Source organism: Lipophrys pholis (genome assembly GCF_963383615.2).
Source record: "Lipophrys pholis genome assembly, chromosome: 21".
Taxonomy (NCBI): Eukaryota; Metazoa; Chordata; class Actinopteri; order Blenniiformes; family Blenniidae; genus Lipophrys; species Lipophrys pholis.
Genome location: NC_137649.1, coordinates 13632071 through 13650831, shown reverse-complemented (window position 1 = coordinate 13650831; position 18761 = coordinate 13632071). Strand labels below are relative to the sequence as shown.

Genomic DNA, 18761 nt, shown 5'->3' with positions numbered 1-18761 from the left:
CACATTTTCATTTGTTCATTTTTGGGGCAGCATTATAACAAAATCAACAACAACCTGAACATCAATGTTTAAATTCAATTACTTCAGTAATATTTCTGAAGGTGATAAAAACACATTTAAACAGCTTACTTTGTTTGAAAAAGAATAGACAGTAAATAGATAGTGTTCATTATAACTTGAATATGAAGGTACATCATTGGATAAACTAATGTTTATGTTTATGACTTGTAGAATCAAGGCTGGTTGACACCTGTAGATTTATGAGATTTCTATTCATTATATGTCCCCAATAATATGTAACTTTGATGCTGGACAATCATTTGATCAATATTTACATTACATACATCTAGATAACATTAGAATTAACAGGATTGTTTAAAATATGAAATTCGATGGGAAAAAAATCTGCACAAGGTAATTTTCTTCATAAGCTTACTGCCATGTCTAAAAACTGAAATTCCATCCTTTGCATAATTAGTTTGCATTACTCAGATTTATAATTGTAAATAAAACTTTTAAAAAAAAAGGTATTGTATGCACTACGTCAATATATATTTACACGTGTTGGGTGGGAAAAAAAATTATACAAATAATATGAAGATCAGGAAATAATGTTTCAACACTGAATACTTTTAGTCTCTTACTTGATTGCTTGTCTCCTCATGCCTTGACTGTTTTTTGTAATGTTTGTGTGTTTTAACTGTCAAAACACTTTGTGAAAAAAAGTTATTATTATGATTCTTCTTATTATTATAAAAACTACACAAGCCAATAAACAAAGAAGTGGAAAATATACATCAAAACCAGCATAAATTAAGCCATTTGGTCATTCTATTGTGAAAACCAAAGTCTGTTAAGAATAAAATCCATGGGTATCTATAGTGTCTCACTTAATTTGTTAGTTTTTTTGTTGTTTTTTTTACTTTAAATTGTAATCAATGATTAAATCATGAGGGGAAGCGTTTCATGACTCACGCTGAGGTGACGTTTCAGTTTACGTGCTGACGTCACGTGCTACGTTCATACCGTATTGCTTGCTGTAGAGACTCAGGCCGTAATACACTTAGGGGCGAGTTAGTTTCCCGTGTTTTTCAGAGACGAATGCTGACTTTACCACGGTTCCTCTCTTTTGTGTGGAGACAATAACAACAGACGGAACTTGGAAATATTGTGGGAGTCGAGAATCGGACGAAATTCGCGTGTTTTCACGTCCGAAACTTCAGTTTCTTTGACGTCTTCTCCGCAAACGGTGCGAGGTTTGTCCCGTTGCCATTAATCAACTATTGTTTGTGTGACTCGGCGTGGCTTTTAAACATCCTCCGATCACGTCTCAGTCGGAGCAAATTAAATGTTTTTGCTCGGTTTTGTTTTTAATCAAATGTTGCAGTTTTCCGTGTTTATTGTGAGTAAGAAGCGTGAGGGGTTCGTGTTGTTGACATACCTGCCAGGCCTACTGGTGATGCCTTCAGGTGACGCTCGTAAAGTCGGGAATCGATTGATTTCGCTGCTTTCATTTCAAATGCTTACATTACAATTAGTTACAGCTTGTTTGTAACTTAAAATTGATTATCGGCAATGACAAAAAGAACAAAACGGCTAGATTTTTCCTTTTAAGTGTCGAGAATGTATCTCTTTTTAAAATAATACAAAAATGTTAATATGAATAATTTTTTATTAAAGCCCAGATTTAAGGACTGGATGTTTTTTCTACATGCCATCATGTAGTACAAGCCACAATACTGGAACTATAAGGATTTCCAGATTTTACAAATACGAACTAGTGGTGGCTTTATACTACCAGAGATAATCAGGGATCATAGTTGGATCAGAAACATCACAGAATTATTAATTTTACTAAAGGAACAATAAACTCAATTGAACTGCAATAGAAAAATGTCTTGAACAATTATAACACAATTATTTTGTTCAATTTCCTCTCATAGTATTTTGTAGTAAAAAGATTTTGCCCACTGTCAAGTCTTCCAGGCAATGTTTTCTATTTGTTCAGTAGCGATGACTCACTACTATACTCTATTACAATTGTGAGAAACTTCATGAGCATTGCTGCTTTCTTTCCTCTAGGCTTTTCTTGCTGTTGGATAAAATGGGCAAAATCTTTCTGGATCACATTGGAGGGACTCGTCTCTTCTCTTGTGCCAACTGTGACACCATCCTGACCAACCGGGCTGAGCTCATCTCCACGCGCTTCACTGGAGCCACTGGCCGAGCTTTCCTCTTCAACAAGGTGCCCACGCATCACATGAGACAGTTTCTCACTTGCCCTGCGTCTGCAGCATTTCTAAATGCAAATAACCAAGTGCTTCTGCCATTTTTACACAAACAAAACTAACATTATACTAATATATATAGCCTCCCATAACCCTATGTAAGAGATGGATCGATGGAATTACATATCGACAAATTCATTTGTTCAAGTAGTACTATAAAGCTGAATCTGCATCACTATTGTGCACAAAATCAACAGTAATGATGAACTATTGTGGGATTGATTAGTTCCCAACAAAAACTATTTTTAAGATATTGTTTGTTCGGGATCAGTCAAATAGTGCTAATTTTGCATCTATGGCAGTTTTACAGCTCTGTTTAAAGCCATTACCTGCAGCTGGTGATAAACATGTGACGTCTAACCTCTAGGTGGTGAATCTGCAGCACAGCGATGTGCAGGACAGAGTCATGCTGACAGGAAGACACATGGTGAGGGATGTCAGCTGCAAGAACTGCAACTGTAAGCTGGGCTGGATGTATGAGTTCGCCACTGAGGAAAGTCAGCGCTACAAGGAGGGCCGAGTCATCCTGGAGCGGGCCCTGGTGAGAGAGAGCGAAGGCTTCGAGCATGTTCCCTCAGACACCTCCTGAGTTCAGTGCTCCGTCTGAGCACACTAAAACCTCTCCTCCAGCACCAGTGCATGGACCTGCATGGACAAAGTCCCGTATATCAGCAAAATAAAAATCTACCTTGCCAGATTTTGGGGAAAAGTTCAAGCAAGAAGTGGATATTTTCACGTCATATCCAAAGTATAACTGGGAATTTCTCCTGAAATCCAGTTGTGTTTCAGCTCATTTGAAATCTGCTGCAGTTATAAATGTGTCCAACAGGCTGTGGTGTTGCGTGTGCTGTTGGCAGCTGAAGTGAAGATGATTTGTTGATGCAAGAGGCTTTGACAGACGAGACAGATTCAGATGGTGAATCTTAACAGAAGACTGGTCCGGTTGAGATTGTTGATGCCGACTACTATTGTTATGACAATAAACCTGTTTTGAATCTGCTAAAAAGATTTTTATCATTTGATTTCCCTGCATATTTTGTATTTCTCAAAAGAACGATAGTTTAGGTTTACAAAAGAGTTTCTCAACATAAAACAACTAGAAGAAAATAGGCTTTTGAAGTACAAAGTAGGTATAAGAGAAATTTATTTTGTTTCAGGGATCAGTTTCACCTTATTAAGAGTTCACATGTATTCAAGAGGATCCAATCATGTTTTACAGCAATAAAGAGACCAAACCTCTGTCTCTCCACAATATGTTTTTTAATAATCATAATCCAAGTTTCATCACACTCCTGTTGCAATAGGCCTGCTCCAGCAGTCTGATTCACTGATCAAATCTCCACATTTTTTTGTTTCACACAAAAACAAATGGTGGAATTTCACTTAGTAGTGAACGGTTACCTACCCAAATAAAATAATGCTATTGGATGTAAACGTAACCATAATATACAAAAGTCAAAAGCTTCCATGATTAGTCACTAATGATACAGTGTCAGCAGTGCTATTTTAATGATCTAATTCTCTCTAGGAATAACACATCTATTCTATTCTATGTGATGTCACATCAGCTTCTGGAGCTCAGAAACTTTCCACATTCCCACTTGAATAACATTCCACAGTATTTTTGTACTGGGGAGTGGAAGTTCCACTGCGGTATACCGGGGTGCTGAAAAGAGGCGCACCCTTCGGTGACGTAGCAACGGTGATGCATCATGGGAGTTGTATGATTGCCGACAGAAAGCTAACAGGCGGTGTAGTCCATGCGCCGCAGGTCGGGCAGCATTCCGCTTTTTGTAGACGATACGGTTCGTATTTTCATGGCATGTAACGTGAGCTGGACGACCGACATCGCTGCCTCTCAGACGGACCCAAAGCAGAGCAACCATGGCCGGCGGTGAGTTTTAATTCCTCACGTCAGGCTAGCTGGGAAAGCTAACGTTAGCTCAAGTTAACGCAGGGACGAAGACGAATCCAAACTGGGATGAATCGGGACGACGTGAGTCTTGTGTGCCTGATGAGATGAAAACAATGCATTCCTCTATTTTCTCCAGAAAACGTCAGCGTGATCTTCAAGGTGTACTGCCTGACAGTGATGACCATGGTAGCGGCTACCTACACGGTGGCTCTGCGGTACACTCGGACCACCTCCACACGGGAAATGTATTTCTCCACCACCGCTGTTTTCCTCACCGAGGTCACTAAGTTGATCATCAGTCTGGGGATGCTCACAAAGTAAGTCCCTGAGATGTATAACTTCCTCCTTGTATTAAGGTTAGCCCGACATTTGCTCAGAAATGTTGGCTGAAGAGACTAAACATAAAGTCTGTGCAGCCACTGAGAGGTGACAGTCCTATCTCTATTTTTTTTTACAAGAAAGTACAAGCTGTTTCAAGAAACAGGTATTGCAAGAGCTCTAGGCAAATCTGTCCCCCGTCTTGTTGGTTACTGGATAATTTACATTGCATGCAGCTGCAGTGAGTCTCCACTTCTTTCTCTTAAACTCATGGTTGCATCATCGTATCAAAATGCCCCCATCAGGAAAGTATTACCAATGAAAATACGAATTATTGTCCTTTTATAGTGATACTCTTCTCGTATTGGTTTTGTAACTTGACTGATGACCAGAAAACAAGACTTGGCTGCCAAACCAGCTGTGGAAAAATTGTAATCCAAACAAACGCTCAAGCTGTGATCACAACTGCTTTTCATGGGTTTGACTCTGCTGTTTGTCATTGTCCTCTGTGGGAGGATATGTTTGAAGCAGGCTTACTTCGTATGACTTGATTCCGGTTACATTTTTTTACCAACAGCTACTTATTAAAAACACTAGGAAAATATCAAGCTTGTCTAATGTTAAATGTTGTTTTAAACAATCGGAACCCAAACAGTTAAATTAGTGGTTTTCTGATCACACAATTAAGTATTGTTCACCAGACCGACATCCAGTCACTTTTTACCCACTGGATTGTTGAAAAACCTGAATTGGTGGTGCTCGGTAAGCGACCTGTGGGAGGACGACGGGGTTTTGATGAGTAACTGTGAGCATGTGGGAATCTTTTGTCAGGGATAACAAGACAAAAGTTGTCTTGACTCTTTTTCAGAGCGACTTTCTGGTTTACTGCATTGGAAACCTGTTGTAGAACAAGCAGTATACCAGTAACTTCCACAGGTTGGATTGAAGCATGTTTGATGTCAGTATTTCTTTGTTTGTGTCTTCTTTCTCAGGGAGATGGGAAGCTTCAGCCGACTCAGAAGCACAATCCTGGAACAGATCATCTTCAGCCCTAAAGAGCTGCTGAAGCTGAGCGTGCCGTCGCTGGTGTACGCCGTCCAGAATAACATGGCGTTTGTTGCTTTGAGCAACCTCGACGCAGCAGTTTATCAGGTAGGACCTGAATGTGTTTGAACTGGTGGTCAGGTCAACATAGAGCCACACTTCGCTCACAGTCAGGGGTGTGCTGGGAATTTAATGACTCTTAACAAGCACAGTGAGCAGCTGAAAAAATGTTTTGATTCACCCGAACACAGAAGCTTTCCTTTGTCCTCACTGGAGAACCTGGAACCAAATAATGATAGGTTTCAGTCTTTCCTGAGTAACCCGCTTTCACTCTTGTTCATTTCCGGTTTTAAACATTTAAATGCATTTTAAGTTAATTATTTGTAATGTCTAATTAATTGTACTACACCTGTTCATTGTTCCTCTCCCTTTCCCAACCTTCCTCTGGGAAAAGAGGCTGTAGAAGTTGAATGAATAGACAATTTGCTGTGAACAACAAAGTATTTATGCCTTATGTATGTGTAATTTACGTTGCATTGATTTAAAGTTTACAAATATCAGTTGCTTTCATTCTTCCTTTGATGCAATGTTTCAGACTGTGAATGTATTATTTAGGTTGACGTGTCAAGCTGAAATGTAAAACTTACAGCTTTAAAATATGTACATGTTTTAGTTTATCATTATCATAGATCACAGATGTAAAAATGATCTGGGAGCAATCAAAAATTTCAAAAGACTACTCGTATGGTTTTGTGTGCGTGCGCTTACCTAGAATGTAAATGTCACACAGTTACAGGTTTGGCCTTTGGCCCAGGTGGATTGTTACAAGCTGATCTTGATACTCTCTCATTATTCTTAAATTGGCTTTTATTTGCTTTCACTTTAAACTTGCAGGTTCTATAATTTCCTGCCGTTTACATTCATTGTCATCACAAAGAATAACACGACTATACGGTGCAATTACAAGCTCACGGATATCATTACACACACAAGTGCCACGCCAGTATGATTTGTTTCTGTTGTATAACTTGGTGGGTTTTTTTTTTGTTTGTTTGTTTGAATTCCTGTTCAGGTGACCTATCAGTTGAAGATCCCCTGCACGGCCCTGTGCACAGTCTTCATGCTGAACCGCTCGCTCAGTCGGCTGCAGTGGTTCTCCGTCTTCATGCTCTGCGCAGGTGTTATACTCGTCCAGTGGAGGCCTGCCGAGGTCACTAAGGTTCAGGTGGGCGCACAAAGAGTTAATGCCTCATTGTCACACAGTAGACTTTTCTCCGTGTCACTATTTTGAATTCAGTGTTTTACGACTGCGTGACCTTTCGTACAATTCGGTCCTGTGGCTCATATAGAGTTATATTGTTTTCCACAGATTGAGCAGAATCCCTTTATTGGCTTTATTGCCGTCGCTATAGCGGTCCTTTGCTCTGGATTTGCAGGTACAGTTGGCACTAGACCCTTGAAAAGAAGTTGTAAAAGTTGTGTTGTAACTATCAGATCCCCGGCTGCTGCTTTTAACTCCACACATGATAACGTTCTGAAGCCTGCTGTGAGCTGAAGTTCATCAATTCACTTGAGTTCAGTGTTTTGCTGCAGCATTTAATTGTTTTCACAACATATTTTCACATTGTGGATAATACATTTCTCGTAACTTTCTATACGTACTAAAAAAGACTATCTGCGGAAACCTCTTGGCATCTAACTGATGTTTCCACTTTGTGGTTGAGGCGTCTACTTTGAGAAAGTGTTGAAAAGCTCCGACACGTCTCTGTGGGTGAGAAACATCCAGATGTACCTGTCGGGCATCGTGGTCACCGTCATCGGTGTTTATGTGACCGATGGAGAAGAGATCCTGGAGAAAGGCTTCTTCTACGGGTATACCGGCTGGGTGTGCTTTGTCGTGTGTAAGTATGACTCCACCTGAGGATTCGGTAATGCTCACTTGATGTGTGTGTGTGTGTGTGTGTGTGGCTGATTTTGCTCTCTGTGTGTCCAGTCCTGGCCAGCGTTGGTGGTCTGTACACGTCAGTAGTAGTCAAGTACACAGACAACATCATGAAGGGCTTCTCTGCTGCTGCTGCCATCGTTCTCTCCACGGTGGCGTCCGTATTGTTGTTTGGACTGAAGATAAGTAAGTTTGTTGGTTTTTTTTCCCCTCTTGAGCTACAGTGAGAATGTTCCCTGTTCGTCTGGGCCTGAGGGTCTTTTTGTGTGGAGTTTGCACGTTCCCACATTTTCTTTGTGTCCAGCTGATCTTCTGCTTATATGATTTCCTCCAACACAGACAAACTGCATACAGCACGATACAGTTAAAGGTCTCAGAGTGTGAAAGCATGTCTGTACTAACCAGATCTTCTTTAATTGTTATGTGGAGCGCTCCCTGAGGGCAGCTCTTTAGTAAAGACACATGAACGTGTGCCACTTATTATTATAGTTATGAGAAGAGAATAATGTCATTTCCTGTCAAGAGCCTCGACTCATCTCATCCCTGCACAATGAAATTCTCTTTCCGCTGCCCAGAGTACCAACATTAAAATAGTATGTCTGAAAAGAGCAGTGCAATTTTTTCTAAACTATGTTCAGTGTGTAAACGAGAAGTAATTAAATTATGAAGGAAGAGTTTATGTACAAATAAAACAGGCGTAATTAGAGCAAAATTGCTGGCTGAGGTCCTGCTGCCAGTCCTGACACACCGGGGCCTGCCAGTAAGGGGTTTGGGTGGTGCGTGCTTCTCCCTGAGTGACTGGTGGTGTCAAAGCAGGCGTAAGAAGAGTTGAGGTCACCCAGCAGCCTGTAAGAGGAGTCGATAAAGACTGAAGTGGTCTCGTAGTCGGTGATGCGCTGCAGAGCTCGTCACGTCTGCCTGGACTCGGCTGTGGAGTAGAAACCATCCAGCTTCCCCCTGGATTGTTTCTGAGCTGCTGTAATGGCTGCTCTCGGTCCTCTGCACCTTTTGTACTTGGTCTTACCTCATTAATAGTAAAGCTAATGTTGCTATTTGAGCAGGTGTCCTGCGCAGCTTCAACTATTCATAACAGTTTGTCACATGTGTCCATTTTATGAGCCACCTACCTTTCAGATTGTAATCTCCACCCTTAAAACAACAAGAATAGTGAATGAACACTGGGCTGTCAGTTTGGGCCCGGCACGTCGTGTCTGCCACTCCCCTGAGTTCATGTTCTTTCAGTGTCGAATGAGGTCATCGAACGAAAACATCAGAATCTCTCTTGTTGGCCAACTTGTTGCTAAATCAACAGTTTTATGTCTTGTTGGGTATAGATGTAACTCTGAAATGTTAATTCAGCCATTAAATGCACTTTGAACCTTAGGCCGCTCACCGGAGGCAGGATAGCTTTATTTTCCCACCTTCTTGTTGTACAACGTTAACCTATAATCTTTCTGTCTCCTTCCATCTTGTGCAGCGATCACATTTGCCTCTGGCGCGATCCTCGTGTGCATTTCCATCTACCTGTACGGACTTCCAAAGCTGGACACGTCCAAAGTGGGCCGACAGGAGGCGGACAAGGAGGCCAGACAGAAACTGATCACAGTGTGAGCAGCTGGTTGCAGCAGAGTCCGGGGTGGGGGTGGGGGGGATCGGCTCATGGTCCTGTTTTCTGTTGTGGAGACCAGAGGGGATGAGCGACAGGTCACTGCTGCAGACAGTTTGGCTGCGTGTCCAGTTCGCCACACAGACGACGCCCGTTTCCAGTTGATGTAGGTCTGCTCCGACCTCCCTCCACCCACGTGGGACTGGTGACAGTACTGTGAATTTGATGAAATGTTCCATGTTTTTGGCTCGACGCTTCGATTTTTAAACGTCACAACAGGCTGCTGAACGTCGAGAAATATCACAACTCGCTTATCGGAGCAATATTTCCGCCAATTGATAATTATTCGATTTCAAATTGTGCAATGTGAGTGTTTTAGTAGAGCGTGAGACTCACAATCTCCAGGTAGTGGGTTCGTGTCCCATGCCGGACGCCACCTTCCCCGTGGGCTCACCACCCGCAGGAAAAGATTTTAATCGGTGCAATGTGACCTGGGTGACGGTGCTCAGACTGCCACCTCCGCCACCCGGAAACAGAAAAGAGGGAGAAAGTGGATGGATGGATGTTAATGTACTGAATGACGACAGACTGCAATGGTGGTTTGGTTTATATCATCTCTCACTCGTGTCTTGTCATATTATTATTTTTTTTGTATCACTTTTGTGTTGCCTTGTTTTTGAAAAATATTTGAAAGCCTTTAATAAAACTGGACGCAACGATGTGATAAGGAGCCGTTTCATGTCGCAGTAAACTGCTTGCAGTCTTCATTTTCAACCATTTTATTTACAGTTCAAATTCTCCACAACACTCCTCAAACTTGCAGACTTTGAATCCGAGTGTCACATTCTATCCACCGGCGAGATGCCAAGGATCCTCATGGCATGAGCCAGGACGGAGCGCGCCGCGGCGAACAGCCGTAACCTCGCCTGTTAACAAGAGAAACAAGACCTTTTTTTTTTTTTTTTTTTCTAATGTTAAACCTTTGTTGTTTGAGCCAGCTGATATCTGTGAGCATTCATCTCCGGCCAATCATTAACTTCTGCAGCCTCAACAAGTGACTATAAGTTTGCTTTGAGTTGCTCTCCAGAAAAACAGATTGCAAGTCGACGCCGTGTTTCTTTTGAAACGCAAAACCTGTATAGAGTACATCCAATGACAACAGGAAGAAGCAGCAAGCCAGAAACAATATTGACCAACTTTTTTTTTTGTGACAACTGTATGCACTGAATGTAATAAAGATATCAAAAGACCAGAATAAAAGCCTGTAACTCGCAGCTGTAAAGTGTTCCCAGCTATTTATTGGCACTATAATCAGTAACGTCACGCCCCGCCATATACATACACAGCCCTGATGGATTAGTTTGTAATAATAGAAACTTGGAATAAGAAATAATCTCTGTATTGAAGCGGATGCTATTTTTTTTTTTTTTCAGTCTTTTGCAGAAACCAGAGTGAAAATAATCACCTGTTACTCTTCAAACTGAAACTATATGAAAGCTGAATGTTTGATTTCATAGTTGTAGTAATGTGCAAATCAAAGTGTTTCTACTTAGTGAGTCTTCAACTTTCAATTTCTATGTCGTTCGGTTCATATTTGTAATTTGGACTGCGTCCTTGTCTGGACGTCTAATCTACGGTAATCTAGACTAAGAAACGCTTCTCTTTTGTCGCTGTTGACACAATGCAGACGCGTCACAGAAAATGTTCAAGTCTCCACATAGACTGACAACGCTTTTATAGCTCATTTCCCATTTTTAGATGGCGGTTGGGATTCATGTGTTGATTTTACAGAAGTGTGTTGGTTTCTACCTGTGCCACATTCTGCGGGCTTCCCTTCACCGGCAGCTCCCTGTGTGCCGAGGCGACCAGGTGGCTGGGAGACAAACGGCGATTACAAGAAGGCAACGGGGAACCCGACTACATCACTTTAAGGAATACAAACACTGAGCGGCAGTGGACCGGCCCTTGAGGGCCAACATCCTGTTCCTCACCATAGCTTCAGTGAAAAGTTCACCAGGTGTCTGGGCTGCAGGTCCTGAGCTGAATGACACAGGATCTCGTCATAACTGCAAACAGAGGCGCTCCGGTGAAACGTAAACACTGACACAATGTGTATTCACGCCGTCCTCTCTGGCAATATTTGAAGGCGCCCAGGAGCTGTTTGCTCACCGAAGAAGGTGCTGGAGGATGAAAACACCCGTCTGCTCAGGGAGGAGGGACGGATCGAAGGTGGCTCCTTCCACACCTTCGCTCCTTCGTATTAAGCTGGAGCAAGGAAGGACATCACACACTCACACACACAAAAACCAAACAATCGACGCATCAAAGGATATTTTTGGGGGTTTTGTATGAGTAACTCGAACCCTGAATGTGAATAAGCAAACGTGAGCTTCCTGTGTCACTTTAAAAACTTTAATATTCTGTAAAGCTTGAATTTGCTTCACCGAGTGTTGATCGCACACGATTTTAAATTAAACTCCACCTACATAATCATGGGTAAAATTATAAACTCGGGTCTACTTCTACCAGTCTCACCAGGTCTTTACACAAGTATAAGTACTTCAGCTTAAGTAGAGAATTAAGCTATAATAACCTATTTTATGTAAAAGTCTGAAGATTGTGAGTAGTTTTGGTCATGGTATATCTTAATGTATCGGGAAGAAAACCAGAATTCTTGAACTACCTCTAAATTCAGTCCTTCAGTCCCAGGTACATTTCCAAAAATAAAACTTTATTTAAAAAAATGATTTGCACAGATTTTCTGGATGTATTAGAAATAAAGTGAAATATTTCAACCTTTTTTTGATTTCTCTTATTTGTGTATCTCAAAACATATCTGACATGCGATGTGGCGGTTTAGAGGTTTGGACAGTGAATCAGTATCTGCAAGTTCACTGGTTTGAATCCCGGTGCTTCTGTTGATAAAACACTTTTATACATTTTATATAGTTAAAAGTGGTGAGATTGTGTCCCAAACTCCAGTAGATGCAAACCAGCTTTCTGACTAAAATGACACAAACTGAGGCAATAATGACTTTTACTCATATGTGACCAAATAGGTGACTTTTTTCAAAGACTCGCACACTTAAACCATCTGAAGGAGAATTCCTGAGATCTCTCCACGGTACCTGCAGAGTCGAGCGTGTGTGTACTGCAGGAAGACGCCGGTGTCGCCCTGAGCCTGCAGCATCCGGTCCCAGTCAAACTTGTAGTCAGACAGCAGTGGGCCTTTAAAGTCCTTAAAAAAAAATTGTTTAAAAAAAAACCCAACAACTTAGGACAATTTACAAAGAAATGTAGAAGTGACTTGAACCTGTTGCACTCTGCGATCGCTCACCTGGACTAGGAGTGCACTCATTCCTACTTTCTCCGCCGTGTCCGCTGGATGCTCCATTTCTTTTGTCGCTGTGAAACGAAACAAACACAAAGTTCACGTTCTTCCCCATAAAAGTGTTTTCATCCCCCCTAATGCGAGCCACGGTTTCTTCTTTTTTGTTTTTTAAGTGGAATGACCTTTTACCACAGCAAACACTGCAGCAGCACCGCTTGCTGTTGTTGAATATTGACGGGCCTTACTGTTGGTCTGGCTCATGTTGTGCAGCATCCGGGCCCGAGCTTCATCCAGCACGTCCTCCAGAAACACCACCTCACCCGTCCGGGTCTTCATGCCTCTGACCAGACCGAAGGGCACATGTCGACACCTACATCCGGGAAGGAACGCCGCTGAACATTACACCCGTAACAAACATCATTAGAGTGGAAGGTGGAATTAAAATCCACTTTTTAATGGAGGTAACAGCTGTATTTAGCATATTGTGGAGGTAAACGTCTACAAATAAAAATATGTCAATAGAAGACAATTTTTTTTCAACATTTCACAGTATTTGACACAAAGGTGGCATCGTTAAAAGTTGAATAATGTTGAAATTGTACTTATTTGTCTCTGTAAATTTATAAAAAGTAAACGTAAAATTTATTTAGGCTTTCGTTTTCCGCTAAACTTTGTTACATTATTTCTAAAGAATACTTATTTCCCATTGAAATGCATTTGTGGGAAGAGCTGCAGAGTATGTGGGTGACCAGACAAGTATCCACGAGGAGGCGTTTCACACTTCAATCATCCAACCTTGAGTGGATTGGACAAAATTCTTAATGAGTGCACTCCACAATCTCGGCTCTGTTCATCCCACAAATTCATGCTCCGTCCAAATGAGGCAACTTTAAAAATGCAAAAAAAATTTAATGAACCAGCAGTCTGACAGTAACATTGATACAGAAAACAAAGAATGAATCAAACACAATCTGCTTACTTCTTATACCACTCAAACACAATTAACCTGTTTAACAACATGTACACGAAAATATGATTTCCTATTCTGTCTCCAGCTCCTACACACTGGTACAAATTAAACCCTTTAATTGACAGAAGGCGTCTATGAACCAACATTTATCGGCTTCCATTGACTCCTCCTTGACAATCTGTAGCTGTGTGGCGCCCAGAGGCTCTCAAATGTGGCCATTTCAGGTGTTTCAGGTACCTTTTCACCCAAGAATGTCCCATCGTGAGCAAAATCTGGAACAACTGGTGGAAGTGCTTTTCTTGACTTTTGTCTGTCTGGAAAAAGCAAAGCATGAAGACATGAAAGGAATTTAACAAAGTGGCCCGTCACCTTTGCACAGCTGTAAAGCTTGGATAACTGGTTTCCCTGCCACAAACCGGACACCTGAGACTAAAATAAGAAACCAACCGCAGACAGGAATCAGCTTTTCTCAAGGACACAGCCACACATTCTTTGTGGTTGGATATGAAGTTGTTAGTCACAACCTGCAGCCAGCTTATTTCTGCAGCAGGTAAAGATTATTCTTTTCTGGAACGCTGACAAGTTGTCAATATAGTTTAAAGGGTAATCCTGAGCGTGAAACCAAATATAAGAAATAAAGATGATTTAGTCATGTAAATGATTCAAACAATATCTAATCAATGACTTGAGCCACGATTTAGAGAATATGACTGGTTCATCAGACCTCAAGCATTTATTAATCAGACCTATATTTTATTTATATTTATACATTAACATGCAGCCCAAAGTGCTTTATATGGTCAAAACAGATGTGCTTCCTTTAGGATTCTGGATATTTAGTTCATCCACCACACACTGTGCGGTCATAATAATATGATTTAATTAAAAAAACAAAACGTGAAAGGTTGTTTTTAGTGTTTACTGTGAGGAAGTAAATCTTCATGTTCTGTTTGTCTGATTCTGGTTTTTAGTTTCTCATCAATGAGGAGACACATTTTTGACTTTTGAATGAGTCAATTAAGTCATCCAGTAAAAGATAAACAAAGCTCCATCATTAAATTAGATGTTCTGCTTGTTTTTGTGACCACAGTAAAAAAATGTATTAAACAAACCACCAGTGTGGACACGTTCACCGCTAACTATGGAGCTTGCGTGTTCTCACCACATAAATCATCTCGTCAAAGTGGTACTTTTCTTTTCGGTCGATGGCTGCCGCGATGTCTCTGCAACACACAAAGTAAAAGCTGTTCCCAACAGTTGCGCTCTCCACACAGTCTAACACGTCGCGACGTGATCGGCTGCTCATGCTGACCTGGTGATGTACAACGAGGTGCCGTCACTGCGGAGCAGCGTACTGACGCTGCTCATGTCTCCCTGAGGTGAAAGATCCACAACACCAGTCCCCTTCCTGCAGAGACAAGAAAAAAATAAAAACAAACGTATTAAGTCAAGTACATGTGAGCTCAGATAGTTACTGAGTGTCACTGGTCAATGCTAAAACTATCATAGGAGGAATCTAAAGCTTAAAAGTACAAATTCCAGGTTTATGACCTGTGAATTCATCGATATGGGTTTGAAGTGATCGTCAGTCAAGTTTCACGCTCATCTCATTACAATATGGTCAACATCTTCAGTTGTAAATGTGCTTTGGACAATTTGTTTGGTTTGAAATCTGCAGACGTATCAACACACACGTACTCGGAGGTCTTCAGCAGGCCTCGACTCTGCAGCTGCTGCACCACCTCGTGGGCTCCACGTTGGTGAAAGGACTCCCCGCAGTAAACGTCAAAGCCGACGCCTAACCGCTGGAAAAGATTGCAGATGAGCCCCATTGGTCGTCTCGTCTGGTGGACAAAGTCTTAACACCAACTTTAGATTAGTCGTGCGGCGCGAGGGGATTTCACCTCATAAACACGCCGATACTCGTTCACGGTGATCTCTCTGAACCGTCGCCATAGAGACACCGCCTCGCTCTCGTGCTGCTCCAGCTGCCTGAAGAAGTCTCTGGCAGCTCGGTCCACGTCCTCGTTGTGCTCCGCCTCCTTGTTCACTCGGACGTAAACCTGCAGGAGTGAAAAAGGAAACACCGAATACAAACGCCACACGGATGCGGCGAGGCCGTGTGCGACCACATTTCCAAACATGTTCACACTCACCTCGAACAAATGTTGCAGGGGGTTTTGTTTCAACTTTTCAGCACATCCGAACTGACCAAACCCGGCCCCCAGCAAGCCTGAAATCCAGGGAATGGTACTCATTTTATCAACAAAAGGCAGTAAAAAAGACACAATTCACATTTTCTGTTCAGCCTCCTCACCGAACTGCATTCCCCAGTCCCCCAGGTAATTCATCCGGATGACTTTGTTCCCCAGTGATTCCTTCAGATTCGCAATAAAGTTACCTGGAAGAGTAGTTACAATTTTGTTGTTTTGATTTGACTCACAATTTAAACTCAGGGTGTAAATAACCAAGAGTTGAAAACTGATCCTCCATCACATCGCATTTAATGGATTTTCCTTATTTACATTAATGTCAGTGCGTTCATACTGATGTATTGATTTATGATTGGGGACATAAACACAATTTTTAGGTTAAGGACATGTAACTATATATTGATTTTACTCAGAAAGAATAAATACAATAACATATTTAGGTTTTGTACAGAATTTGGGTACAACGCTAAGCATTATGTAATTAACAATAAGGACAGCTGCAACGCATTTCAATGTAATTTTATTCAGCTTGCAACTTGTATGTGTTGTAATAGAGCATCTAAATATCTACTAAAGTAATCTTGATTTGTAAGCATTAACTATATATCTGGCACATGTGGATAATGCATTTCAGTATAGGCACTGTGGTGTCAGATACTATTTAACCAAATTTCTACCTAGACTTACCAATAATTGTGGAGCGTAAATGTCCAGCGTGGAATTTCTTGGCGATATTTGGTGAGCTGCAACGCAAAGACACATCGACCGTCATCAATCACAGGAGTTACAAGCGACGTCAAAGAAGAAAATACTTGTGAAAAGACCCACCTATACTCCACTAATGTTGTTCCTCTTGGGAAACAATTTAAAAGTTCACTATCCAAGCCAAAATTGTCACCGTCTCCATCTTTAAATGGCTCCAATATTTTCTGGAAGTGAGAGGGAGAGCAGAAACACTGTGATCACAGTGAAAGGGTCGGGTGTTGGTTTCCGTCTTTGTGACGTACCTCAGCAAGAAGCGTACGGTTCACTTTGAAGTGGATCATTCCAGATGCAGCGGAGACGTCCTCCACCACACCGTCCTGCTTCAGCTGGACAATGTGAAGTGAAATATAACGTTTCTGATGTTACCGAGCCACAAATATACAACAGCAGTGGAACAGAGCAGAAAGACAAAACGCTCACTTTTAATAATTGATTTTTATTGATCTTCACTAATCCTTGTTGCAGCCTTACTTTTTTTTAAATGTTAGTACATGATATGCTTTTGCCTCTGCAGGTAATATAAAGAACTTAGTTACTGAACTACATTCTGACTTTGTCTCTCTCCTGTGCTGTGTATGTAGGATCTGTAGCTCCTGAGTGAGTGGAAACACAATTATATAACCTTTGAATGACATCTAGCATGAAGTGTGTCCCATCTGAAGCTTTAAATTGTGGAATATGTTTTTTTTTATTTTATCATCTTTACGCTTTCCAACAGAAGTATTCCATTAAAATGCTAATATTTCTAAGTATTTTAGTAGGTGCCCCACAAACTGTTCCTATTTATCAGCCTGAACTTCTTCTGTATGCATTCCTGTGGCCTTTCTAATACAAGCTGCTTTGTCTCTAAGCCGAAATTGACAGAGCATTTAGTTTTAACTTGAGAAGTTTGTTTAATTTGTTGATTGTACTGAATGTCAGTTTTGTTGTCATAGGAGAGGAGCTTGAGTTTTGTTTTTACTTTTTGCTGAAAGAGAAAAACATAGATCAACAAAAAACAACCACTCCCCTGGGCTGTCTCCATTCAAACAACAGAAAAGAACACTCTTTACACACAGACAACCTGTTTGGCTACCCCTTCACTAACGGCCACAGCAGATCACCCACCTCCACCTTACCCTGCCTGAGGTTAAAGAGGACCACTACTACATTAAGCATGGAGTTGTCCATCCTTCACTATATCCAGAGAACCTTCTCTAAAATCTTCCTTTAGTCCAACTCCCTGACAGCTTCATCTCCAGCTGAGCCTCCTCTCCTTGTGGCACTGCCTCCAAACCAAGCATCATAGCAGATGTCACTACTGTCTTGTAAACCTTCCGTTTCGGCCCTGACACTTGTCTCCACCCCATCCTGCCTGCACGCTCTGCCTCACTTCTCCTGTGATCTGAACGATAAGACTGGACTGCGCGCGCGCACGCACGCACGCACACACACACACACACACACACACACACACACACGCACGCACACACACACACACACACACACACACACACACACACACACACACACACACACACACACACACACACACACACACACCCACACACACACACACACACACACACACGGGATATTCCATGTCTGGGTTTGTGTAAACAGTAGTCCTTTCTGGAGACTGTGTGTGTTTGTACTTCTCACCTGAGCCGCCAGGTGTTCTGTCTGCAGCTGGATGTCTCCAGTGGAAGGTAAAATGCCACAGCTTCGTAAAGGGCCAACTGCCAGTCTGAAGTCTGCAGACTGCCTGAGGAGCAAAAGGGTCAGTGAGCTTTGGAGGACAAAATCAGCTGGAAACGCCTTGAGAAGCGGCACTTAACTGTTTCTTCAGAACTGGGATTGCTGTCAGAGCTGGTATAAAGACATCCTCAGACTGCTGTAGAGTCCTGCCCAGCTACAAAATAAAAACACACCACATGGTGAGGAGTGCAGCTGCTCACACTGACATGCATGTTGTTTTCACTGACTCCAGGGTCACAGTCTGTTAGCATTCAGCACTGCATTGTATTCTTTTCTGGGCTTCCCCGCTCGTTACCTTCTCTGCTATTCTTCTCCTGAAGAAGCAAGCCATGTTTTTCAAACATCAACTTTGAGTGGACAAACAGAGAAATCTATCCATTAGTTCACATTGACGCTGCAACGGCACTTCCTCATTCATGTCCCCGCCTCCTGCCGGCTCGTCCAATCACAAACTCCGCTGTCCAAAACGTCATCGCTCAGAAAAGGAGCGTTCGATTTGTTTCTCCGCTGCTCCCGAAGTTAGCGAACGAATAAAAACAGTATTTATATTAGGATCATCAATGTTGCAATATTTTACATAGTATGACTGTCAATGGCAAAGATAAGTGGCTATAACGGACATTATTGTAAAG

At 41.8% G+C, this 18761-nt stretch overlaps 3 protein-coding genes across 4 annotated transcripts; 2 read left to right on the top strand and 1 right to left on the bottom strand.

Moving 5' to 3' along the window:
* Positions 1–1022: 1022 nt before the first annotated feature.
* LOC308126720 (protein yippee-like 5) lies at positions 1023–3538 on the top strand. 2 transcript variants are annotated; one of them, XM_080491295.1, is made up of 3 exons: positions 1023–1256; positions 2083–2245; positions 2656–3536. In XM_080491295.1, exons 2-3 carry the CDS (start codon positions 2105–2107, stop codon positions 2875–2877), a joined length of 363 nt encoding a protein of 120 aa, XP_080347421.1. In that variant the 5' UTR covers positions 1023–1256; positions 2083–2104; the 3' UTR covers positions 2878–3536. The 2 variants fall into 2 exon arrangements, with proteins under 2 accessions (XP_080347421.1, XP_080347422.1); XM_080491296.1 differs by having other exon boundaries at positions 1033–1249; positions 2656–3538.
* A 454-nt stretch (positions 3539–3992) lies between these two features.
* Positions 3993–10387, top strand: slc35a1 (solute carrier family 35 member A1). Its single transcript, XM_080490448.1, has 8 exons — positions 3993–4182; positions 4340–4520; positions 5514–5673; positions 6638–6790; positions 6935–7001; positions 7290–7466; positions 7559–7693; positions 8985–10387. The coding sequence occupies exons 1-8, from the start codon at positions 4173–4175 to the stop codon at positions 9116–9118; spliced, it is 1017 nt and encodes a 338-aa protein (XP_080346574.1). The 5' UTR covers positions 3993–4172; the 3' UTR covers positions 9119–10387.
* Positions 9765–18572, bottom strand: rars2 (arginyl-tRNA synthetase 2, mitochondrial). The gene is made up of 20 exons (XM_080490447.1): positions 18425–18572; positions 18210–18283; positions 18034–18136; positions 16635–16718; positions 16456–16556; positions 16315–16370; positions 15732–15815; positions 15571–15647; positions 15319–15477; positions 15113–15219; positions 14727–14822; positions 14577–14637; positions 13652–13728; positions 12690–12814; positions 12451–12518; positions 12242–12351; positions 11283–11378; positions 11105–11179; positions 10923–10986; positions 9765–10039 (listed from the first exon to the last, which is right to left on the bottom strand). The coding sequence occupies exons 1-20, from the start codon at positions 18458–18460 to the stop codon at positions 9953–9955; spliced, it is 1740 nt and encodes a 579-aa protein (XP_080346573.1). The 5' UTR covers positions 18461–18572; the 3' UTR covers positions 9765–9952.
* Positions 18573–18761: the final 189 nt, after the last annotated feature.

Excerpts from the sequence above, each read along its gene's own strand:
- LOC308126720 (XM_080491296.1), top strand. The coding sequence starts at position 2,105 with ATGGGCAAAATCTTTCTGGATCACATTGGAGGGACTCGTCTCTTCTCT. Across the intron at positions 2,246-2,655 it reads GAGCTTTCCTCTTCAACAAG|GTGGTGAATCTGCAGCACAG; the intron begins GTGCCCACGCAT and ends TCTAACCTCTAG.
- slc35a1 (XM_080490448.1), top strand. Across the intron at positions 7,002-7,289 it reads CCTTTGCTCTGGATTTGCAG|GCGTCTACTTTGAGAAAGTG; the intron begins GTACAGTTGGCA and ends TTTGTGGTTGAG. Across the intron at positions 7,694-8,984 it reads GTTGTTTGGACTGAAGATAA|CGATCACATTTGCCTCTGGC; the intron begins GTAAGTTTGTTG and ends CATCTTGTGCAG.
- rars2 (XM_080490447.1), bottom strand. The coding sequence starts at position 18,460 with ATGGCTTGCTTCTTCAGGAGAAGAATAGCAGAGAAG. Across the intron at positions 12,815-13,651 it reads GGACATTCTTGGGTGAAAAG|GTGTCGACATGTGCCCTTCG; the intron begins GTACCTGAAACA and ends TCCCGGATGTAG. Across the intron at positions 11,379-12,241 it reads ACACACGCTCGACTCTGCAG|CTTAATACGAAGGAGCGAAG; the intron begins GTACCGTGGAGA and ends TCCTTGCTCCAG.